Source organism: Sturnus vulgaris, chromosome 6 (genome assembly GCF_052056855.1).
Source record: "Sturnus vulgaris isolate bStuVul1 chromosome 6, bStuVul1.hap1, whole genome shotgun sequence".
Lineage (NCBI taxonomy): Eukaryota > Metazoa > Chordata > Aves > Passeriformes > Sturnidae > Sturnus > Sturnus vulgaris.
This window is the reverse complement of record NC_142248.1, coordinates 34,727,415-34,753,282: the sequence shown is the minus strand read 5'-3', so window position 1 is coordinate 34,753,282 and position 25,868 is coordinate 34,727,415. Positions and strand designations below refer to the sequence as shown.

General features: G+C 36.2%; 1 protein-coding gene across 4 annotated transcripts in view; it reads right to left on the bottom strand.

Annotated features, from left to right (window-relative positions):
• Positions 1 to 7,964: 7,964 nt before the first annotated feature.
• The window catches only part of PAPOLA (poly(A) polymerase alpha), a 43,898-nt gene continuing 25,994 nt past the window's right edge, over positions 7,965 to 25,868 (bottom strand). Inside the window, exons 13-22 of one of the 4 annotated variants that reach the window (XM_014884483.2) lie at positions 24,785 to 24,838; positions 23,864 to 23,983; positions 22,330 to 22,439; positions 19,568 to 19,689; positions 18,396 to 18,538; positions 16,976 to 17,076; positions 14,319 to 14,539; positions 13,879 to 13,944; positions 12,198 to 12,272; positions 7,965 to 10,128 (exon numbers count right to left, since the gene is read on the bottom strand). In XM_014884483.2, the coding sequence (XP_014739969.1) occupies positions 10,033 to 10,128; positions 12,198 to 12,272; positions 13,879 to 13,944; positions 14,319 to 14,539; positions 16,976 to 17,076; positions 18,396 to 18,538; positions 19,568 to 19,689; positions 22,330 to 22,439; positions 23,864 to 23,983; positions 24,785 to 24,838 (1,108 nt within the window). In that variant the 3' untranslated portion in view covers positions 7,965 to 10,032. The remainder of the gene's footprint in view (positions 10,129 to 12,197; positions 12,273 to 13,878; positions 13,945 to 14,318; positions 14,540 to 16,975; positions 17,077 to 18,395; positions 18,539 to 19,567; positions 19,690 to 22,329; positions 22,440 to 23,863; positions 23,984 to 24,784; positions 24,839 to 25,868) is intronic. The other 3 variants (XM_014884486.2, XM_014884484.2, XM_014884487.2) reach the window with 3 other exon arrangements.

The following is a 25,868-nucleotide window of genomic DNA, read 5'->3' as shown; positions in this document are numbered from 1 at the left end:
GAGTGTTTCTGTACTCTGTAGAAAAATTCCCAGTGGCAGTTAGCAGCACATACATGGAGTTTGATTTAATATTTTTATATACTGTAATTTTTTGATCAATGGATACTGAGAAGCATCTTCCCTTGTTTTATGAAGAAGAGCTTGAATTTACTATCTTCAGGCATATAACCAGTGCTTAAATAAATAAGAAACTCCCCTTTCCCCGAGGATCCTAATGCTATAGCATCTAGGTCACTGCTATTAACCTCTTCCCTAAGGATTTAGAAATAAATCCAAGATCCCAAGTAAACTCTATTCCTCAGCTGACTGCATCCCCATCAGACAACACTTTCCATAATTTTTCTCCTAACCTGGTGATAAGCAGGTTAGGAGCTTAGAATTGCTCACAGAAGAGATCGAAGATATTGCAAGACTGTCCTATTCCAGGCAGGACCAGGCCAGCTGAAGATGGACTTGCTCTATTCATGGCATATCCCCTCCCACCTACTCCAAAGCCAAGTCCATCTTTTGTATTCATAGGTTTTAACTGCAACCTGCCTCTCAGAAACAAAGGTTTTAAACACATTCATGTGGGAAGGGTAGGTGCTGTGTTAACCTCTCCCACAAAAATATACCTAAAGAAGCTAAGCTTGGGATACTTTGTGGTGCCTCTTACTGAGACAAGCTAGGATAATAAGATAAAAGACATGGATAGCAAGCAAAGCATTACTGGCAATTGTTCAGTATAGCACACACTAACAAAACTCCCACTAGGTTTAGTTATTGTAGTCTCAGTTCAGTTCCCCAGGTAGAATAAGGTAGGAGGAGTTATATCAAAATACCAGGACTACTTAGAAGAGTGCTGAAAGCAAACAACAAAAAAATGGAAGGTGTTCAGAAGATCTGAGGGAAAATGAGATCACAATAAGGCATGTCTTATTTGCTACTATAGGAGTACTGACACTTGTTTCTGGATTAAGTCAGCCAGCCTGCACCTCGTTGTCAAAATGACAAGAGGAATTCCTGTGTCACTTCCAGATTTTCTTCCACAGAGGGTGTTGCACAGGCTAACCTCAAAAGGTGGTGGATTTGAACTTCCAATCTTTGCTTAGGCTAACATCTATATAAACCAAGGTAGTCCTGCGGCGCAGTGGTGGAGCAAAGCACTGCCTTCTGCTGCTCTGACATACTACATTAGAAAACACGTGGGCTTGGGTCTTCTTTTCCTTCTTTTTAATCAACACAAAAATAGAAATGGTCGTTTCTTTTAGCATTTGCTGTGTAAACTGCATTTCGAAACTAAGCGAGCCTTAAAAAAAAATAAAACCCTTTATACCATTGTAAAGTACCTAAATGCAAACAGTGAACAGACTCATACAATAATGCCTTCTCCAATTTTCAGACATATGATTCCATATGAAAAAAAATAGAGCTTGGACAACTAAAAAAAATCGTAAGTTGAACATGAGAAGCCAGTATTCCAAAGACATCCTCAACGACTTCACTGGTTTCAAGGTGAAATAGATTACACATCTGCATCTGTAAGGAAATGGTTAATAACATTTGGAGTACTGCCTTGAACACCCGCTCTGCGGTGAAAATTGTTTCAAAAAAATTGACCTTTTTAAGGAAACTTGTTGCAAAAACAAAGAAACAAAGTTTCAGTTTTGGCCTCGATACTTCTTTCAGCAACCACCCACTGCCGTGTGTCATCAGAGAAGTGCAAACTCCAACAGCCAGGCCACAAATAGGACACTTGACTTTGGGGGTATTTGCCTTGTAGGACCCCCAGGGCAGACCCCCGACCCACCAAACCAAGACATGTGACATGGTGAGAGAGACCCCACACTACCTTCACCTCGTGCTAATGAGGGAGCCTAGAGAAGCGACTTGGGGAGTGAACCAGGCTGGAGCCACCACAACAAAGGGACACCAGGGCCCTGAACGACCAACGGGGCTCTGCTGGATGCACGGAGCTGAATTTTCTGCTTGCTCGCTCTTGCTTTCTCTTTTCCCTACACACTTATTGTTACAAATAAAGTCAGCATTGTAAAACTGGTATTTGGTCTCATTTGCATCTTAATTTGGGCAGAGGACTTTAACATAGTAGCATCTTAGTTTGTATTATCAGAAGCTGAAAAAGGGAGTAGCTAAAATTTATTTTCAGATAAGTTATACTCAATATGCATCACACCACTGTATCAGTGAGCCAGAGAGCCTTCAGACCATATACGAGCAAATGGAAAGAAGAGGACAGGATTAAGCAGCTGATTATCAGAATTGAAAACATAGAGCTTTTAGGATCTAAACCTCTATTTTTCCTGGGGAAAAACTACTAAATGTGGGTGTGCTTATATTAAAATACTTTTTTTTCAAAGGCAAAACAGGATGCACTGTGTCTTCAAATAAAAACAGCACCCAGTTGCCCAATTTTGTTGTTTTCCTGTATTGGAAGACTGTTCTAATAGCATACACAGGAACCCTTCCTCCTTCATGTTCCTTAGAACTAATTTAAGGCAGGATATAAAGATGACATATCCACCACAAAACAATGATTGGAAAACTGATGTATGATTCATGCCTACAGGAGAATCCAATGGAACAAAGTATCTAATACATGAAAATCCCAAGACGTTCTCAAATGCTAATAGACAGTCTTTGTGAAATGTCTGATAACCACTAATCTCATTTCTTATACAAAAAGGTCAGAGCAAAGAGTCACTAGCCCTGCCAAGGTCACACATACCCAAGTCAGGATCAGAATTTAGGTTTGGCTTTGCTGTGAGCCAGCCTTTCGAACAAACTGCTTTGAATTACTGTACTGACGAGTTATTTTTGGGATTTGTGTATTTGCTGACACATTATGTAGTACTTCTTATACAGTAAAAAATTGTTTCACCTTTAAAACAATATGCACACGTCCCTTTTAATTTTGAAGGAAATAAGCCACTAGAATTATTTCATAGGAGGAAGCATCAAAATGAGGTGATACAGCTGAAAACAAACACACTGATGACACGTGACATTGATGAAATGCACAAGAAAGGACAATTAATTGCCACAATCCTTTGAAAGTTTTTGATGTTGTCAGGTAAGGCATGCGTCATTGATTTTGGCACATAACAGTGGGTGCTGAAAATAAAAGTTAGTGATACTGGAACACTAAAAAATAATAAAAGCTAAAGACATCTCTATTTTAATCAAATCTAGAACCCTATTTCTCTAATGAATGCTCAGATTAGCCTTGAAAATCTAACAGGCCAGAAAGGAAAAGTCAACACACTAGGGGTGACTGTAACAACCCAAAGTGTGGCTTCCACGCATTTTTAAAAATACAGCTTATAGTAAATCAAACATAAAAGTACTCTTTAAGCCTTAAAAAAATAAATTCTAATGGTGCTAGATCAAACTTGCATTTTGACTTTATCTGCAAAGACACAACATCTGGTGTGCTTCCGGCTAGACAGCTCCTATTCAGAGCAACCACTGTTGAGGCTATCAACCAATTCCTACACCTTCGAACAAATACAAGTGTGTTAGCTTATATCCCTACATTAAAAACAAAACAAAACCCCTTCCACACACACAAAACAAAAACCAACCCAAACAAGTCTTCTTAGGTCAATTAATTTACAGACTTGAGATTCTCCAATATTAAGCCTGCATTTTCATGGAAAAAAATTTGCCCTTTTCTTAAAGTAGCCTAAGTCAAGATGAAAAATTTTAAAAGTGGGAGAAAAGCCTTGCACCTACAGCAGCTACCAGAAAAATTCTACTAAATTAATTGAACACTTTTTATTCACAGCAATTACTATAAATACGGTTTCATCCCTATCGAAGTCAAAGGCTCATTGAACAGAAGCAGCTCTTAGCATTTTGTTGAGAAAGAATACATAAAGAATGAATTTATTAATTAGCAAACTAATAAAAAAAAATATGTCCTGTGGGAAATACCGTGGGAAAAGTCTGTACTAGTAGATTTGTACAATTTGTCCACAGAAGATTATCTACCACCTCTTAAACTGCAATCAGAACAAAAAGATTGATCTTCCTCCCATAAATACATTGAAAAGCAGAACACTGAAACTGCTTTTTAAGGCATTTTTCTTGACTGTTTGGGAGGATCTTGTTATCTCACTACCTACAATGACTAGATGCTACAAGAAAAAGAAATTCTCCGAGTTGAGATACTGCACTTAGTAATCAGTGAACAGAAAATCCACACACTGTTTTGTGTGATGGTAAGAAACAGTAGGAACAATCACTAATAACTCTAATAAACTGTGTGAGCAGATGGCCTGAACTATCAAACGTTTTATCAGTCTCACTGTTTTTTACATTGTAAGGGATAAAACTTACAGATGATAAACTGTGGCTGAGAAAAAGAATGCTTCCATCCATCATCCTGGGCTTCTCTTAATTCAACCATGTGACTGAGTTGAATCAAGTTTATGATATCTTGGCAGGAGATTCCTGTGGAAGCTAATATCTAGGCTGAGTACATGTATAATTCATTTATTCCCCATAAAAGCAAAAAAATGTCAATTTTAAGAATCTGTATTTCACTTAATTGAACCAGATCACAATGAAGTATTTTAAAAGGTTTAGATTATCCTCAAAAATGTCAGCCTTTATATCACTGCTGTAACTGTGTTTATTCTCAAGAGGACATCAAGTTTTTTAAAAATTGTGTGCTGATGCTAAATAAGAGAAATCTCACTTTAAGAGCACAAGCTCAAAATGTAATTGAAATCGCTGGTACAAGCTGCAGCTCCTCTCCCCACGCGCTGAACAGGCTTTGGCACAGCGTCCAGGCATGGCCGGCTCTCTGCTGGGGGCAGCGCTGTCGGCTGTGAAGGCAGAGCGTGCCCTCTGTCACTCATGGCGAGCAGTCCTGTCCAACTGTCTCTTTTCGACAACTTTATCATCAATCTCTTTATTAACAGCTCCGTGCAGACTGAGAACGCAAACAAGGACAGCGCGCATGCCAGATTTCTGGAAGCACACGGCACGAGACAGCGCTCAGGGCACGCGGCGGGGAATGCCAGAGCAGAAGACGTAGCACAACTCTTCCATGCTCTTTCAAGAAGTATCATATTTATCATGCTTACTTAGAATCCAATTTCCACTTGGGGAGAGATGGGGAGACAGCGAAGTTTCTTCTCAAACATCAAGGATTGCCCACCTTGCCTTCAGTTTTATCTTTATGCCATTTCAAGTGCCCCATCAGTAAAGGGTACTTGACCCAACATTCCATTCAACTTTAATAATTCTATCTGCTTTAGGTCCATGTTTTACCCTAACTGAAGCAAGTGCCACAGAAATAACCTCTAAAATGTAAACTTTAGGCATGAGAAAATTTACTTAATTAACCTTATTCAGGCAACTGACTTCTACAAACAGAAAACAGGAATGCTAGATCTTAGATAGGAGAGCAAAAAGGGCATTTGCACTTGTAAGCTGTCCAGTATCTGGCTGGGCCACAGTCATCATGGGGCAGTTTAAATGCACTAGCTAGTTTCTTAAATAAATAAATGCTTTCCTTACCTAATAAGCTGGGGCTTTTATCACCTTACATCAACAATAATTTTTCTCTTTATCCTCTCCTATTACTTCCATGGATTCTAGCTCTTATTTAGAGACAGCAACTTGTTACAAAACCAAAGTTTAATAATATTTACATATACCTTAAAATATTTTTCTCGAACCATTACTATACCCTTAAATTTGACTTTAATACAGTGTGTAGGACATTTGTCATTCTTCGTTTATTTTAAACATTGGACTGGAATAGAGATCATAAAAATGCTGAGGCAATTAAGTTATCCAGACTTGCTGATAAGACCTGGGATTTGGTTAATTCATTAATACAATTCATAATTAAGTGTGGAAGGCACAAAAGAGTTACCTAAAGACAGCATTCCAGAATTTAGTTAGAACAATAAAAATAAACCTAAACTTTATTTTTAAAAATCCTTACTTTAAATATCTAAAACACAGATGAATATCCAGCAGTGGTTCACCATATTATCTTTTTCATAAAACATGTCCTCGGAAGTGTGCATTCTTTTGCTGACAGTATCAGCTGATGTTTGTAGATATTTCAAATTATTCAACTTTGTAATGCATCAAACTGCATCTGCCTCCACCAACAAAACCAAGATGGTTTGTTTCTACTGAACAGACACTTTAACTGATTTTAGTTTAATAATCATAGTAATCAATCTGTATGTATTACTGACATTTTTCCAATATGAACACTGGATCTGTAAAAAAAGAGGACCTACTAAGTATTCATCTAATATACGTGCATTCCAACATTTCTGACTGTACCATCAAGACCTGCACAGTAAGTGATGAAATTTGGTAAGTATTGTTGAGCCACAATGATGGCAGAGAGATTAATCATAGCAACAGTACTTGACTAGTGTTCATAAACTTACATAAATGATGCCAGCATTACTACAACATGCAAAATTCCTTTAGTAGAAATGCACACAACTTCCAAATATCTATTATGAGGATAAACGTATTTTGATTCCTCAGTAGTTTTTTGTGCACTTAGGTATAGGTTCTGGCTCAGAATCAATATCATGTGTTCTTGCGATGCTGAATTATTTTTGGTTATTCTAGATGCTGAAGAACTGCTTCATCTTTTGTTGATAAAATTCATTCTCTCATTAAGGTGCATTTACTAACAATTGATATTCATTACTACTCAGTTACCATACACTTGTAGCTACAAGTTGAAAAAAATGGTGGTTTAAGCAAAACCCAAAACAAAGAAAAAACCCCCACCAAAACTAAGGAATGCACTAAGAATTGCATTTAATAAGAAGTGGCATGCACACATACTACCTACAAGGAAGCAAGGAAGCACAACTTTAGCTAGAACTCATCAACTCAAATGTCTGATTCCAATCAGTATGTCTAAAGCCATCTGTTAAACCATGGCTTATTAATGTTAATTATTTTAGCTACAACAGTAATTTTCAGCTTCTTGTTTGCAGATCTTTATGAGTCAGTGAACTTAATTCAGGAGGTTGATGATGGACAACTCAGAAAAACAAGCTATTGAAACCTATTGCCAGTAGCCTGAAAAACATTGAACAGAAATCTGTGTATCTACTAGCAGATTTTTATTGGTCAGAGAAAATAAAAGATGAATTAAAGCCATAAATATCATCAGCTGTGATGAAAAGGAGATGTGGTGGGCAGGATATAAAAATGATGAATCTGTTTTAAGTAAGACAAGCAACTGCATGCTGTGAAAAATATATACAACAGAAAGGTTTATTGTTTTAGGCAGGGCAATTATAATATGAAGACCATAATCATCAGTGATTTTAGCAGTTAAAGAAATTTTAGTCAAAAGGAGACTACTTATTAAAGTTACTCACATCAAGCATTTGGAGGATTGGGCTCATGCTGATACAAAGATCAATCAAGTGATGCACAGCTACTTGCAATTTTTACTTTTATTTCAGACACGCTTAAACTACTTAACAAGAAGAGAAATAGTGCCATCTGCTGACGTAAGGAAAAGGCACTAGCAAGAAAAGCCTGAGGTGCCAAAACTCTTACAGCCAGCGTTTTTAGAAAAGGAAGTTCAAACTTTTGCAGAAAATAGTGTACACCCAAATTGTTTAGGCACATGTTTCTTCTAGTTTTGCCAACTTTTAAGAATTTAGGATGGAGAGGTAGAATGGATACCCATAAAATGTTTTGTGTGTTTTTGGCAACTCTGCCCCTGTCAAAACACTGCACAAATCACAAACCTTCCCTTTAACAGCTAGAACCCAACATCCTTCTGAGTATTATTTCCATTTCCTATAGCAAAAATAAATGAATGCTCCCTAAATAAGCATTATCTACTATATTTCCTTTAGGCAATACCGCATTTTGCCTTAGCAGAAAATTTAAGAGCTAAGTAAGAATTAAGAAAATAAAACCAATTTAGTACCTTCAGAAAAATCAGACAACCATGGGATTGTGCTGTTTTTTATTGTGTTTTCAATGGAGAAATACATCATCTGTTTACAAAATAGCTCTTGAAAAATACAAGGAGTACAGATACTATAAAACAAAGCAAACTCCAGTCATGAGACACTACGTACATCATGCGAAAGCAACAGTCTGATCTCCAGGTTATGAAAACTAGAATTAAAAAGTCACTATACAGAAAGGTTCCAAGTTTCCAGCTTGGCAAAACTTGGGTGCAGTTACATGAAACGTTTAATAAAATGAAAAAGATTTTCCGATGTGTAAACAAAATGACAAGACTAAATTTGTGCCTGGCAATTTCGATCTAAACTCCATAGCTACACAAAATACACAGACAGCTTGTACACTTCAACTGTTAAGATATAACCTTCTTTGGGGGTGGACGACTGCAGGCTGCACAGGGCAAGGAAAAGAGAAATATTGTATACTAGACATCTTAGACAAATGGCAAAAAAAAAAAACCCTTCAGTTACTGCACAGCCTAAGTAAAAGATAAGCTACACTCTGACTTTGGAGAATTAATTTAGAAGGATAAGGGGAAGAGTGTAAGTAATTTAACTTGTAACATGAAAGATGCATGTGTAATAGGATGGAGCACAATGGGAGAAGGGAGTTCATAAAACATGCTAATCAAAGTATGGGAAGTATGATTTGACATCCCACATATTTCAGACTTAAGTAATAGTAACATAAGTTTGTTATCTACATCTGGTATTACTGTTGGTATCCCTCATGTTCCTCAGATACTGTTGTTCTTTGCCATGAGAGCTTCAGTTCTTTCAAAAGAAAAAGTTGTTACTTTTTTAATAGGACTACAAGAACAAAAAATAGGAGTAAGAGAGCTTACTAGATGTCAAGTGCTTACTAGAAATATGATTTTTAAAAATTTGGTGTTGTTCAGTATGTAAAACTGCTTGTGATGAACTATCTAAAAATAAAAAAGGTTAAAATTCTTAGGGAAAAATCTTTTTGCCTTTATTTAAAATTTTAATCTTTTTAATGCATACAGGACCTTTATGGAGTGTACAAAAATCATATTTAGTGATTCAAAGGCCATCAAGACAGGTGGTGTATTTCACAGGCACACAATATTTACCTATACACTTTAGTCATGGGACAAATTTTGAATTTGTGCCTAGAGGCCACAAGGTATTACAACTAGGTAAGGGGCAGGGGGGAACCCGAATGAGTAAATGGCTTGTTTTTATTTTGTATAAATAACTACTGTTCTATATGGTGCATACAAGCTGAAAAAATAATTTTAAAAAACCAAAAACCCAATACTGAATGCAAAAGCTTTTCCCAAGAAATGAAGGGATAAAAAGGGACTAAGGAGTTCAATTAGCTCAAAAGAAAATTTGCTGTTTGATTGCTGATTTGTATGCACCTTAAAACAATCCTATAAATAAAAGCAGACCACATCTTAATCATGTCCCACCAATACCAAAACCTCTCAATTACTTCCTCAACTTACATCTTATGACCCCAAGATTGACATAACATTTTAAAGACTTACTGCTGCTTGATGGCAGTTGAACTAAACATACTATACACTTTGTTTTCAATGTATAGTATATCATAGAATGTCATCCAATTTGCAAATTACTACTATTGAAGAGACTCTTCAATAAAAGGAAATTTTATCAGCTAAAGATCTAAAATTAGTCATACTCCAATAAAAAAGTACATAAAAGTGCATTTAAGGGATTCTCATGCCAGTTTTATCTCAATTTTGAAACAATGCATCAAACAAATTCAATCAATGTCAAATATGGCTACAAATAGTGTTCATGTTTTTAAAGGCAGTAATCCTTCGAAATATTTAATGTAACTGTTGCTAACACATTAATTGTACTCCTGGCTTCACATACTAACCTGGACTTCCAATCAAGCGGCGACTTTAGTCCAGAAAGGGAAGTGCACAACATATACCTAAATCCATTTGCAATTATGTTCTAGTCTTGCACCCTCCGTTCTCCTTTTTTTTCTAGCATTAGAAGACAACAGGTTGAGTTGGCAGATACTGTTTATGGACCCCTGAGGTGGTTTTTACCGGTTCAATCTCAATTTTATTGAATTCTTGATAACAGGAATAGGATTTGCAGGAAGAGCAGGGATATCTGAAAGATCTGTACTGGGTGTTTTCTGAAAAGAAAAGAAGTTGGATTATATTTTGACTTCATAAAATATAAAAAGAAAAATATTGTCGTAATTGGCATTAACTTTCAAAACAAAGATCTTTCGAAGACTATTTAGGAATATATGAAGATAACTGCAGATTACAAAGAGAAACAGGTATTTCCTTTGCCTATACAGTCTTTACTAAGGAAAATTTCTGCTAGAATCTTTGTGTGCTTTTCCTTTTCTCACAACTGCAAGAAATTAGCAAGAGTTGCAGATAAAGCTGGACCTACTAATAACCGTATTATAGTAAAACATGCACATAATACAGGTGCTTGATCAGTCACATCTACTATCTGATCTACATGTTTAGTATTTAAAAATGGCTCTTAACAACTCAGTGTTAAGCCTCTGACATTACAGACAAGTGATGACAACCAGTTCCTGATCCAAAGTGTGTGTCTTCATACATTCACATTCCAGACTGTTCAAAAACTGTACAGTCAAATATCCAATTTTTTATATTGGTTCAAATTTACATGAAAAAAAAGTATAACAAACTCTAAAAAGGTACTGTATAAATGTATTAAGAATTCCACCTCAACAATAATCTGAACAATTTTTTCTCACTTAAATACCATTCAGCAAAACTGTATCTAAAACAAACAAGAAAAACACAGAAAATAAATACTCCCAAGATTCAGGGAGATTCATTAATTTATCACGTATCATACATGACTAAGGTTGGGGTGGGTTTATTTTTTTAAGTATTTTCACTTCCACTGTGGCACATTATTTGCCATCCCAATAACCCAGTTATTATGCTATATTTCATGTCATTTCTCATAAAATGCTTTATGTTGTAGATGTTCAAAATTGATATAAGGTATATTTGATACATGGAGAAAACTGCGTCAAAATGACTGATGTTAATTGCTGCTTTATTAAAAATTAATCAAGTTAACAGTGCAGTAGCAGAGCACAAAGTAGCAAGGATCCACGGCAAAATAGCTCTGAACCTTGCATCACCCCTGCCCCGAGTAACCTGGTTGGTGCTGATCTGCAGTTTGACATGTTTCTATTCTCTGCAACATGGGCAGTGTGTTAAACAAAGCCAAGAAGAACACTGAAAAATGACAAAGGAGGCTCACCATCCTTTGTAGTTTCTAGATTACTTTAGCAAAAGTAACAACCACACAAGCTGTAAAAGAGCTACAAAGCTTTATATAATCCCTCATAACAAAAGACAAAGTAAAATTGATGCACTTACTAAATGCACTACTTAAAAACTTTCCCAAAGCATTTTAGGAAGTCCATGTAGTGTCTACAGTTTTTGCAAAACAATTTTGCTATCTTTATTCAGTACTGCTCATACAGTTCAAAATGTCCAGTAAGAAACACCATTATTACTATTGAAACAATCTCCATTTTCAACCAGCACATTCACTACTCATACTTTAATGAGTCAAGTGAGCATAAACTGCTTGATAGTGATACTTTAATCTAGAACACTAAGAGAAGTTTAAAAATGCTAGTAAGAAACAGATGTGCTCTCTAAAAGTTGTTACAATACTAGAAACAAAAATTTAAGTGAATGGTACAGAATTCTTACTGTTTTCCAAAGGACCTTACACTGCTAACACCAGCTGGCTAAGGAGTGACAAGCTTACAACTTGATTCTCATACAAAATATTAAAATCTGAAGCTGCATTTCAGACATCCTCAACCTCTACCTCAATATCTTTGAGCAGCAGCTATTTAAAGCATTTGTTTCCTTGTTAGAAAGGATTATTCTCTGATGTGCAAAGCAACTGAGCCCCTTACTTTGAAGGCACAATTCAGAAGAGTGAATCCAGCTTCAGTCAGTTTGTATGGCAAGCCATACATGTTTAGCTACAATGCACATTCAGTAAGATCAATAACCATCTAAAACACAAAAATTGTGACAGTAACAAGTAGCTTTCCATACAATGGATTTATATTTAAAATTATACATTTATTTCTAACATCTGGATTCATTTCAGTTTCAATTATTTCACTACAGATTAGCACACAAACACACTGCATGGAAGTATTGCTTTTAAAAACAGTACCTGAGGAGCTTGCAGAGAAGTTGTCTGAAGAGTTTCTGTTTGAGAATTAACATTCACTTCTGTCTCAATTTGCTCCTGAAAAGAAACCAAAAACATCACTACAGTTAGACCACTGCCAATGAGCTACTTATATAGAACACCTAGAACTCCAGAATGCTTTATATTGTGCATATACAGCAAAAGAAAAATGCAAAGATCAGCGCTTGCTGCATTGACACCCTTCCTTTTATGATGCAGGAATCACCACACTGGAGAATGTTTCACTTATTAGGGATTTGACATCAACACAAGATATATCACTTATCAGTTGTCAGTTGTTAAACCAATTAACACCTTTTATACAGAATCCTATAACAAAACATTACATATCATTCAACTCACTAAAAGCAAAAAGTGTATTATCAAGGAAGATCATGTGAAAAGCTACAGAATTTGTTTGAAAATTCAACAGCTTTTGTGATTCTGCCAGGAAAATTTTCCTGCTGCTATAATGGGTTGAATCAGCTTTCTGAATGAATAGGTGAGTGTCAAGAGACTGATTTTTTAGGTACAACAGTGAGAGTACAGGACTAAAACAGGACAATGACATGTCCTCATTTTAATAAAAACAGTTCTGCTAGTTCAAAGTGTACAATTTAGTAAACACATTCTAAAAGAAGCCATGCATTTCAATGGATGAAAACCTATGTTTATGCTAATTTAAGAAATTTAATTCCACCATTTCCTTCCATAAATATTAAGGACAAAGACTTAGAGGAGACTGCCAATAAAAACTAACAGGATTACCTCTGTCTTTTATAACGATCTGTATCCGGTGGATCTATTTTTGAAGTGAGGATTAAGTGCTTACATCTATTTCTGCCCTCACCTGTCTTAAATTCAGAGACATTGCAAGGTGACTGCCTAACAAGATACAATTCCTTGCTTAAGGGCCTTGAACTATAAACCAAAGAACTTACATTTAACTTTAAGCATAAGCATAATTTCCAGCGTATTCCAGAGACAATAGAATGTGCCCCATAAAAACTGCAAAATGCCAACTGGAGAGCTGCTATCATAAGGCTAAAACGAGTCTGTCACCCTTTCTGTTCACCACTAGGTAGAAAAATTGTCTGTTAATTACAAGATACTGGAGAGGTACATTGCATCTCCAAAATCCCCTACAGAATGCTGTAACTTCACACAATAATTTCACTGCCAGAAAGATTTACTTACTATCATTTGAAATTTCTTTATCTAAAAAGTGAACAAGGTGGCTGGCTTTAGGATGCACGTTGGGCTGAGAAAACTCCAAACAGAATACCTAGGACAATTGTTCTTTCACTAATTAACACATCAGGTTTGGGATGTAGAAAAAACATGGCATATTGACAGATCCTTGATCTAATGTCACAAACGGAAATATAAATACCGTGACTAATTTTGCACCATGCGTAATACCATGTGAATGGCCAGCAAAGAAATGACAGTCCTATGTGACTATGGATTCAGGCTTAACTAAGCATGGCAGCAGGCAGTGGGCTCCAATTCATCAATACTGACAAAAACATTAAAAAAATAAGAAAATTTTGATATATTTACTGGAGAGTCTATATCTAGACACACTCAGTCATTCCTAGAGAGAAATACAGTAATTTTCCCAATTAATATACATAAAATTATATAATCTACGCACAGATACCTTAGTTTCCATTTTTTCATGTTCATTCAAATCTATACAGCTAGTATCGTCACTTATTTCATCCTGCTGAAAAGAAAACACAGAAACTATCACAAATCATAAAATTATATTTTTAAAAGATCAACAAGAAAATAAGGTTAAAGTGTTTAAAGGGACAAAATTAGTTGTAAGACTTAGCATATTATAGGCTTACCAAAATAATTACTTTTAAGATAAGAATTTAGATTCTAAGCATTTGTGCTAATGCAGTTCATGTGTGTCATGTGATCAGTATCAACAACATAAAAATCCTAACACCTTGCCAAGCTGAAAACATCAAGCAGCAATGCAATCAGAATAGGAAATATGTGAAACCTGGAATATGAGAATCAGCACTCTGGGTGAAATGAATATTCAAAGTTTTGAACATTGCTATGGTATGATCTCAAAATCTCAAATACCTCTTCAATTTTAATTTTCTTAGGAGACTCTTCTTTATGGGGAGAAGATGTCCTTTTCACTGCTGCGACAGGGCTAGGCATTTTTGTTGCAACATTTCCTGAACTTCTTGGTGATGGATTTAATAGATACGTTGAGGGAACAATTCTAGAGATGGTAGGCTTTGGTGGTGGAGAAATGGCTGGTTGTGTGGCAGTTTGAGGAATGCTTTCATTTGAAGTACCTATGGACAAATAATTTAAAGATCTTCAACAAGAAGAGTTGACACAATCATTTCAGTTCAATAACTGGTATTTTTTGATCTCTAATCAAAACCCCTGACATCAAGCAGGCATCAAGGAAGTGTATCGTTAATGGTCTAAGCATCACGTTTGGAACAGCAAGTGTGCATACACTGCACAGTTTAGTTTCAAGCTCATTCCTGAGCTTGAGTGCACCCTCAGCAAGTTCACTGATGACACCAGGCTGTGTGGCACAGCCAACACACTGCAGGGACAGGATGCCATCCAGGGGGAGCTGGACAGGCGGGTCAATGCAAACCTCTTGAAGTTCAGTAGAGTGAGTGCAAAGTCCTGTGGCTGGGTTGTGGCAATCCCAGGCACACTCACAGCTGGGCAGAGAAGTGACTGAGAGCAGCCATGAGGAGAAAGACTTGGGGGCGGTGCTTGATGAAAAACTCCACATGAGCTGGCAAATGTGCTCGCAGCCCAGAAAGCCAAACGTGTCCTGGGTTGCAGCCAAAGGAGTGTGGGCAGCAGGTCGAAGGAGGGGATTTTGCCCCTCTACTCTGCTCTTGTGAGACCCCACCTGAAATGCTGTGTACAGTTCTGGTGTCCCCAATGTAAGAAGGGCATGGAACTGATGGAGCAAGTCCAGAGGAGGCCATGAGGTTGATAAGAGGACTGGAGCACCTCCCCTACAAAGACAGGCTAAGAAAATTTGGGCTGGTCAGCCTGGAGAACAGAAGGTTGCATGGAGAACTCACAGCAACCTTTCCAGTACCTGAAAGGGGCCTACAGGGAAGCCAAAGGGGTTCTTTGTCAGAAATTGTAGTGATAGGACAAAGAGCAATGGGTACAAACTGAAAGAGGGGAAGTCTGGGTTAGGTATTAGGAAGAAATTCTTTAGTGTGAGGTAGTGAGACACTGTAACAGGTTGTCCAGGGAGATTTTGGATGCTCTGACCCTGACAGTGTTCAAAGCCAGGTGAGTTAAGGCCTTGAACAAACTGGTCTAGTGGGAAGTGTCCCTGCCCATGACAGGAGGGGTTGAGGTTAGATGATCTTTTAGATCCACCTCAAGCCCTTTACACATGATTCTGAGAAAGAATTCCTGTACCAGATACAGGGTAGCCATGGCAATGACACTCTGCTTAACCTAATTAACCCTGCTTAAGGCAGGCTATATGAGCCCAGACAGAGCTCTGTATAATTCAGCTGTAATATTTGTGAGACCTGAAGAAATTCTACTGCTTCTGCACTCAGCCATATACATGCATTGCCAAGACTGCACTAAATCAAGTCCAAGAGCAATCTGATACTCCCTTTTTCACTCAAAAATGAAGTTTCACTTCTCAGGCTTAGATTACCCAGTGAAAAATATACAAAGTCACCACAGAGCATCGAATAAAGAATTGATATTATATACATCCTTCTGAAAAATGCTCCATATGACAAAGCTCTATCAATTGCCTACCTCAAACCAATAAGCGCACATAGGGAGATGCTCCAGGATGAGAAAAAATACATTGAGGAAATTTTTCATTAACAACTATCAGGTGATTAACATTTTGATTAACCAAAATATAAGAATGAACAACTTCTGATATGCTTCCAAATCCAAAAACCAGTCACGCCATTTAAGCTCCATTTAGTGCTCATGGACAAACTTACTCACATTGATGCACCTGTGACACGATAAAAATCAAGAGAGAAGTAAGACTAAATCATGCCACACATCAAGAGTGAAATGAGAGATTTAATTTTGAAAGGCTAACCAGTCACTCCCCTTTTCCATCTATTTCTGGCTTGCTTCTTGTACACAGCTAAAGCTCCATCAAAAAAGAAGAGTAGCTGATTCTAAGAGTATTTTCACAGGATGCTTTTGTTTTTTGACTAAAGAGTCAGATTTTAAAATTTTTTTAAGTAAAGTGTACTTTTTCCTTGCAGGAAATGGAGGATAAAGTCAGCACATACAGTGGGACATATCTGAACAGATATAAGGAATGTGTGTTTCTGCTTACATCTGAGTCTTTTGCATTCTCATGAATCACAAGAGAGCAGAGACTACATACAGTACAGAACCACCTTGAGTTTAACTACAAAATGAATTAAAAATAAATATAAAAATTGTTCTTCCAGCTTTAGATAGTTTTTCCTCATTTAGCTAACCAAACTACAGACCTACATTAGGTCATGGTAACACTACTGCTATTGTAAATGGTAAATAGAGATCTCTAAGAATAAAAGAAATAAACATCACAGCAAATATTCCTCTGTGACTTTCTCAATCCTTAAGACATTATTGAACTATGTGTACAAAGGAGAACACGTTACAGCATGTGTTAAGTAAAGACTAGAAGACCCAAGCTGGAAGAAAAACTGCCATACAAACATTAACAAAAATTCAATAGAAACAATTTGCTATGCCATTTTCCTTACCCCCTGAGCTTTCACTGGAATTTATTTGTGGCACAGTGACTTCAGAAGCCTGTGTGTTGGTCACAGATGCTGCTGTTACAGCTGGCGCAGGACTGCTTCTGCTAAAAAGAGAAAAATTATGAAATACTATGAAGACACTAGTAAAGCTATGGTATTACATGATCTGCCTTTCATCACATCGTATGTGTTACCAGTAATCACAACTGGAATTTTACCTACATTACAGAGCAGAACTTATGTCAATAAAATGGTAAAAGTGAACATTGGCAATCTACTATCAAACTCAAGCAATGGAAGCTATTTCAAATATTTAATTTAAATCACTCAATGACAGCTTTGAGACCAGAAAAAACCTGTACTTGAAAGACAGGGAAAAATTAAGGCAGTGTCCACCCAAATAATGTGCACAGGAAAACACAGCAACTGTTTACTGAAGGATGAAACAAGATCAGTGTGGAAGGACTTAGAACAAAAAGTTTGTTTTTAATTTACACACACAGTTACAATGATGATTTCAGCCTAAAATCATCTCAAACAAAGGCCTGGGGCTTCAAGTGACTAACCACAAAAATGATCCTTTTTCCATCTTCAAGAAATTGGGAAGCACTGTGTGTCTAAAATCAGCCAAGGGCAATTTCCACTTCACCTGTGACATCCTAGGTAACAGACTTATTTCAATATCACAGATAATGGTATCAATTACTGTTAACCATTTCTCAAGGAAGACTAACTAAAACCATTTGTCAAAAAGACTAAGTCAGGTATTTCACCCTACACAACATCCTACAATATATGTGTAATACTGCTTAAGTGTAGGAGATTGATGATAACTTCTATGTATATCAAAGAGACAAATATGAGACTCTTAAAAGAAGAGAGTGCACTCATTTATTGGGGAAAACTTAAGTTAATCTTGAGTTAAGGTAAAAAAAGACTTAATACAGAAATTAATATTAAGAAAACTTTAATATAACTTTGAAACTACAGTGGGAAATTATGTTCCTAAGCCTAATTTGCATAAGTATAATCAGTAACAGCAGTAGCACTACTGATTTCCCAGACAGAAAAAAAACCTCTCTACTGTCTCACACTTAGATCCTAAACTCACAAAATACTTCCTCACCCTCACAACTTCTCATAGCCTCCTACTGCAGGGCCCGAATTTTTCTATCATTGTGTTCTTCTAAGCATTTTTACCCTACTTTGTAATTCCTCATTTCAAGTCCAGCGCCATGCTCCCTTATCCCCCAGATTTTGCTCTAGTGCTCAAACTGAAAATAAGAGCATTTACAATCTCCATCCAATTTGGAACATTCCCACCTTGGTAACGGTGGTGTCACATGTGTGTGATATTTGCCACGTGTTTAACATGAGGAATTCAGGAAGAGAGAGCAGCAACAAGACTGAAAGTCTTCATTACCCCTGAGAACTTCCGGAACTGTTCAATGGACTTGTCTTCATAGCACTGGTAGGTGAAGGCACAGACGTGCTGTTGTCACTGTCCATGGACAAGTCTAGGCTGCTGTCATTCAGAGCTGTCAACCTGATCCCTTCTGTCGAGTGCTGCAAGCCACACAGCAAAGGAAAATTCTGTTAGTCTAATCAAAGGTTTAAAAATCAACATAAATTCATAAATTCCAGTTATTTCAAAATGCAAACTAAAATGGACAATTTTCAAATCCTTTTATATGTAAAGAATCCACTATCCTCTCACTACAAGCATTTACATTTTCACGTTCACAACTCTGGTACAGATTTGTCTGAACCAATCATGTTCAAAAACAAACTGCTCAAACTGTTACTGTATGTAATATTTTCAGCTTTATTTCAAGTTTCTTTGGTCTTGTGGACTTAAGAAATATTTTCATTAACTTTAAAGTAACTCATGTACATAAAAAAAAAAAAAAATGAAGTACACAAAAAGAATGTAAAGAGGATTTGAACTTAGTCCGTGGAGAAGAAAAACCCTTTTCTGACATAGTACTACTTCTTAAACAGATGTATATTTACATTGTTCTCTGAAATAGATCTACACTTGCTGTCAATAAATACTTCCTAGTCCTTAAAGCAGCATTCAATATAAAACAGCTACAGAAATAAAGCATGCTGTTCAGCTATAATTAAAACAGAATATGTAGCAGTGGTTTAGCTATCAAAAAATCCAAGCAAACCTGTATTGCTCTCAGATTAAGCTAATACAAAGCAGCAGGGATTTTCAAACAGTCTGAATTGTTCAATTCAAAGTTCCACCCCTTTTTCCTGACTCCACTAAAACTAAACAATAATCCAATGCAGCATCTTAATTAAAAACTAATGCTACCATTCTCATATATGGCCACAGGTACACTATCCAGTCAGACAAATTACTATCCACATTGTTGATGTTCTGAGAAATGTATTAGATTTAGCACACCTAATAATACTGCTACACTCAAATGAAATCACTTGCAGATAAAATTTAAGATCTCAAAATGTGATAGTTCTTTGATTAGTAAACCTAAAAATCTAAGTAAACCTAAATTAGTAAACCAAAAGATCAAAAATTTGAGAGCAATGGCATTTTCATTGCTCTCAAATATCAGTGAAGTGTACCTTTTTCTTTTTCTGAAGCACATGATTAGGTAGCAGTTGGTGAAGCTGTCTACGTTTCACATGCCTTGCAGCAATCTTCATATCCATCTCAAACATCTTGCTGTTTATTGCTTGCCTATAAACTACACAATTAGAGTAACATTAAGACATACTGAAGCATTCGGCAAAGTCCACTTACTTGCCCAGACAGAAACAATTTGCATTTCAGAGCACTTATTACCCTCAAGAACAAGAATAATGTTTCCTTGCTCTGGAGGAAGAAAGGGAACTACCTACCATGCCAGCACTGATAGTACAAACACAAACATTAGTTTGGAAACAGGTGACCTGTTTTTCAGGAAAAATGTCTTGCATCTACACAGTTCTCTGTATTTTTCATAAGTTTTAACTGTAAGAGCTCTGAAGCAAACTCTTCCTTTCATCTCAAAGGGACTAAAGATAGAAATGAAATTTCCTCATAAGAATTACAGCATTTACATAAAATTATTTTCTCTGCAGGTGATTTTATTTATGCAGCTCCTGAAACAAATGGGTTTTAATTCAGAAGTTAAGTGCTCTTGTGCTCCCTAATGCATTAAAACTACTCTGGCAACTCACACACCACTGCATTTTTATACAAAAGTAATTTATGTTTGGATTTTTTCTGTTTTGTTAAGCTTTTTTGTTGCTTTGGGCTTTGTTTGGTTTTTTTTACATTTTGTACGGTCATTTTGGAGGTTTTGTTTGATTAGTTTTTGTTTCTTTTAATTTTGTCTAGTGTAACAAGTTATTTCTCTTCACCTCAGAACATTTGCTTCCGGTAAGCCACCATGGTACAAGTACATGTACATAGTACAAGAACTGTGCTGGAACCCAGGATGCTGGGTTCAAGTAAAGCCAAGTAAAAATGAAATTCTTTCACACTGACTGTCTCCACAACATTGAACAAAAGCTGGGGCAGATATATGAAGAAAAAATGGTTCTGTAGCTCTTAAATACAAAAACTTAAGAGGTATCTCTCTTATTCACTGTCTACTCTACAAACATGAAGGAATCTCACTGAATAAGCTGGGAACAGGCAATTAAAAAGGTGTTAAGAGAGAGGACCACAAAAAGCTCAATGAATACTGAATATTAAAGCAAGTACCACACTACTTCGTGGTGTTGAGAAAGCTTATAAAGCCTCTCTGTAAAAAATTATACAGGTTACAGCTAAAGTAGAAGCATGTTCAATGAAACCAGACACGGTTAAAGCACTCCATATTCCTGACATTAGGTCTTATCAATGTTTCCATACAAGGAAAACCTGGATCACTTTTCATGTCTCTCTTCCTCCCCTTGCTCCCACTAAAAAGCAAGCTATTCTTTAATTTCAGCCTGGAAAATAGTTAGTTACTTTTGAAAAAATCTTAGGATTTATTCCAAAAGACAGGGATGATTAAAAACAATGAAGATCGGCCCACAATAATTTCAGATAACAAAAAAAACCTGTAACACACAAACAGAAATTTTTTACTAGATTGTTACTTCTGGAAGCATATTCCCAAATCAAAAACTCTGCATCACAGTTTGTAAGGATCTTGATGAAATGCTACTCCACTTATAAGTGCATATATTCAGACAAACTTCAGGAATGTAGTGCAAATAAACCACATCAAAAATTGTATGTACAAGTTTTAGTCTTTTCATACGAAAAGTTTCTGACAAGTATACTACTGAAATATCTGCTTATAAAAAATGAAAGACCTGAGAAACTAACTTCTGAATTCCTTCACTCCTTCAAAGAAGCAGCCAAGGCATTGTCTTCTCTAAATTCTCAAAAATTAGAATGATGTTCCTATAGCTTCTCCTTCATCATTAATAATTACAATAAATATTTCAATTCTCAAGGAGATGCCCCTCTGCAGCTATACATGACAACAAACAACTTTGCAACCTTAGCATGATTTACAAATATGCCTATATATTTATTGCATTCAAAGGTGTGAGGTGGAATGGGCATCAAGGTGTTCAATTCCCTTGCTTCCTCAGACTGAGTCTTAGAAATTCAGGTATGCATTAGGTAACACTTGAACCTACTCCTTCAAATCTGTAAACACAGAATACTTGAGCCTCAACAGTTGTTTGTTTAAAAAAAATAACAACCTGTAAATTTATTAGATAAATCTGTGAAAGCTACTATTCCTGACACTCCACAGCTGTTACCAATTCTTTGCTTACAAATTTTCCTATATGTGTACTAAGATATTTTTGTGACTCAAAAGATAAACATCAGAAAGTCAAAAAGCTCTCTTCCACTGAATGTGGGATATGAAAGTAAAGGTTACTGAATCAATTATCTGGTATGAAACATCATGGAGTAAAAGACATCCATCAGTTAATCCACTGATAAATTTAGTTCCACCAAGTAACAAAAATATTTCAACTATACTCAAAATTGAGGTTAAGCTTGCTAGCTTGCATATGGTAACTAATTCATCTGTTCAATAAAGATTTACAAAATAATGTAGCACATTTTAGTGAGATCTGCAAGATATGTGTATAATTTTTATCACTTGTAATGAGAACAAACTGAAAGTGATTAGACTTAAGTGTTTAGGAGCATTAAAACTCATTGAAAATGTGTTTCATTAAATAAAATCCCTAACTCCTCAGCTGAAACCGTCTGTGTAGGTACAATTCTACTATTATTATGAGCATTATGAATAATGACTACATTTTGAGCAAAATCACTAACTTTAACAAGTTTATTAATACCAGAACACCTACAAAGTAAAACTCACCTGTGTCTGTAAAAGACTGAATGTCGTAGGTAAGATCAACACTTAAATTTTCAGAGTTTTCAGTTTTCTTAAACACCAACCCAATCACCCACATTGTACGGTATTCTTCCCTGGAAAAATTTATGTAGAACAGTCAGGTAATACTGTCAGAATTAAATAGCTTAATAAGTTATTTGTTTCAATAGACAACAGTTGTACATTTCAGCTCCAGTGGCAACAGGAAACTGGACATGGAAAGGCAACAGCCAAAGCAGACTAACAATATTCCTTTTTCATTCACAATATAAAAATCATGAAACACTACACATTTACCTGCAGCAAATGAACTAAGATCATCAACAGATTACTCCATTCAACTGTGCTCCCGTATAGATTCTCTCTTGTAGTTACTAGTATGAGAGTAACCAGCTCTCAACCAGCCATAGCAACTACAAAGGCACTGGAAAGTAATCAGAATTTAGCAACTTCCATTTTGCAACTGAAGTGCATCCTCAATGCTCAATTTTCCTAGCTGTAACTGATCACAAACTGCAGTTTTCAGTTAAAACCCTCCCTTTGAAAGCTCCCCTTCATATGGGACAGTGAAAGAACGTCCTTTGCATACACTGGGAAGACAACCTTTACTAGAAGTGTTGCCTTCATTAAGCCCTCTGAAATAAGAGCTAATTGGAGCCTCTGATTATGCAGGCAATTGTGGCTATACCCTAAAATAGTGCTGAGGAGGTACTGCCTGCTTTTGTCCAATTTTACTCAGAACATGCATGTAACAATTATATAACCTCATAAAAAAAGAGCTGTATTTGAAGCAGTTAATCTGTGGAAAATACCTGGTGCAAGGCTAACAAGGCTTTTCACATATCCCAGTAAGGACAAATATCTCTCCCATTCTCACACCTCACACAAAAATACTATTCCTTACAAATTAATTACAATGCTATCTTGAAATAAAGTCTTAAAAGAGTTTTCAGCCCCCACACACCTGCAATTGCTGTTTTGAGTGGGGGAGGAAAAAGTCAAAAAACATTTAGAATCCTCAGCAATCTGAAGCACTTGGTATTCTCTCCACTGTCTCCACAACCTGACAAATTCTAACCACAGCCATTATGATTCAATGATATTCATCCCAACTGCTAAATTTTATAACAATAAATGAACTTAGTTACTCAAGAGCTCTGTTCTACAGTGCCTGATGTTCTCCCAGATTCTCAGTGCTTCCTCACAATTAAAACAGCATCAACTAAGTAGCAGTAACTTACACAGGTTGGCAGGAAATTATGCAATTAATCAAATTATTAACAAAAATACATTTCACCTTATTTTCTGATTTATAGACATTCTTACACAGAATTAAAGAGTACCTAATTTCACAAATAGTACTTAAGAAGAGCTGAGCATCGCTTGTTTGCCTTTAGGTGCTGTCATTAAAAATTAATCCTTTTAAGATTCTATAAAAATGTCCATTTATTTATTAATGAGATTGTATTTCAGTTAAATTAGCTTCTCCCTACTGAATGAAGAAAATGGGTTTGCTTACTTGTCAGGATTCTCCTTGGGTGCTGGGAATGACTGTGGATTCACATGAGCCAGTGTAATGAATTCGTTCTTCTCCAGGTTTCCAACTAGAATACGGATTTTTGATTCCACCAAGCCCACCCTGTATAAATGTCATTTATTAGCAAGATCTCATTAACTGGAAATAATAGAAGTATCTAACATCATGTATCAGGATAAAATCCTCAACATTCTCCTTATACTAATACTTGAGACTACTAATGAATTAGTGGACGTCAGATTAATTCAGATCAATAATTTCAGTTAAGGCATTACAAAAGCTGACAAGGGAAGCTAAAGAATGCCCTGCAGCTCTCTCTGCAGCCTGATTTTACAAATGAAATTAAATACAAGACATTACACATCAAGTAAAAGGCAGTCGAAAGAACCACCAACATATTTATCCAATATTCTTCTGGCTTCAGATGATGAATTCTAGAGGTGAACAAATTCCCAATACCTGCCAATCTTAAAATTTCACTAATAAAAGATAACAGAAACATGGGAAAGGGGAATTTTTGTTTGGAGAAATAGCATTTCAAGTGATGGAAAACACATCTCCTCACACTGCTTATTTCAAAAAATTATACAAGGCATTTGTAAAGCAAACCTGAGACTGCTGTTAAGGAAAAATTCAAGCAACAGCCTTCACTCTCCAGATTTTCATTTTTACTGGTTTTTTTTCCATAACTCTACACTGTTTTTTTTTCCATAACTCTACAATCTTTATCCATTTAAGTTCAAAACGCTGAAGCTCCACTTTCATTCATTAAGAAGACACCTGATACACTAGATACTCCCTTGTGTCCAAGGCTGATGGTGGGGGGGAAGGAAGGCGTTTTTGTTCTTTGAGGGGGGTGGGGGAGTGTTTTGGTTTTTTTTTTAAATCTCAAGGATTACTCACCATTCTAGTCGCTGTTTTTCTGTCGGTGCACTTGCTAGAAGTACAATATAATGCCTTTGGAGATAAAGACAATATGCTATTCTATATGTATTTCTAAAACTAGACATTCAAACCTTAACATTAAAACTTTGCAGTAAACTCTACATTGTAAAATACAGATTATTAGCTTAAATATATACCTTACATTAAATTAAGCTTCGTTAATTAGAAAAAGGGGCTATGTGCCAAGTGTACAACTATTCAAAACATTTTGGAGTTTAGGGCCATTTGCAATTCCACTGTAATACCAGTAACCTTAATAAAAGGTTAGGAATGTAGCACCAGTTGAAATATTTTAGTACCTGATGAGACCAGGGATTTAACTGACTACAAATCAAGAGAAAAGTTGTTCACAACTACCTTTACATGTCAGCTGTCTTAGTTGCAACATTATTTCTGAATAGTGAGAAGAGTGGTTAGCACATACACAGTTGTTCAAAATCCAAAATAACACTATGAAATGTGGCTTAAAAATTTTGTGTCTGCATTTTGGAATTCTCTGAATACACTTATCTGACATTTCATAAGCAATGTTTCCTCTGGTGATAATTCTTAAACTCTCAATTATTTTCTAGGATATTCAGTGTATACCCATTGTAAGTAGATTTCAAAGAGACAGTATACAAAACAGGAATGGTATCTTTAAACAAAGAAACCTAACTGAAGCAGAACAGGAAAAGATTACTTTTAACTTGAGTTCCTAATGAGGGTGCTGAGGCAATCTCACATGCTTACAGGCAGGTTTTTCAGAAACTTAGCTGGGAAGGCTTTAACATCCCAAGTCATCTAATGCTGCACTACTCTATAGATATGGCACGCCTTCACAGCATGATTTAAAGAACAGTATTAACACAAGAGACTAGTCTCTAGTATATAGCTCACGGAGAGGAAAGCAAGCTCAATGACACTGGAAAACTATGGTACAGAGTCCTCTGGTGCCACAGGCCTTCAAATCACAACAGCAAATCCAAATTAACAGATCAAATTAGCAACTATGTTTCTTTGCTTATCTTTAGGTGGCAAGAGCCAAAATCCTGCTACAGTC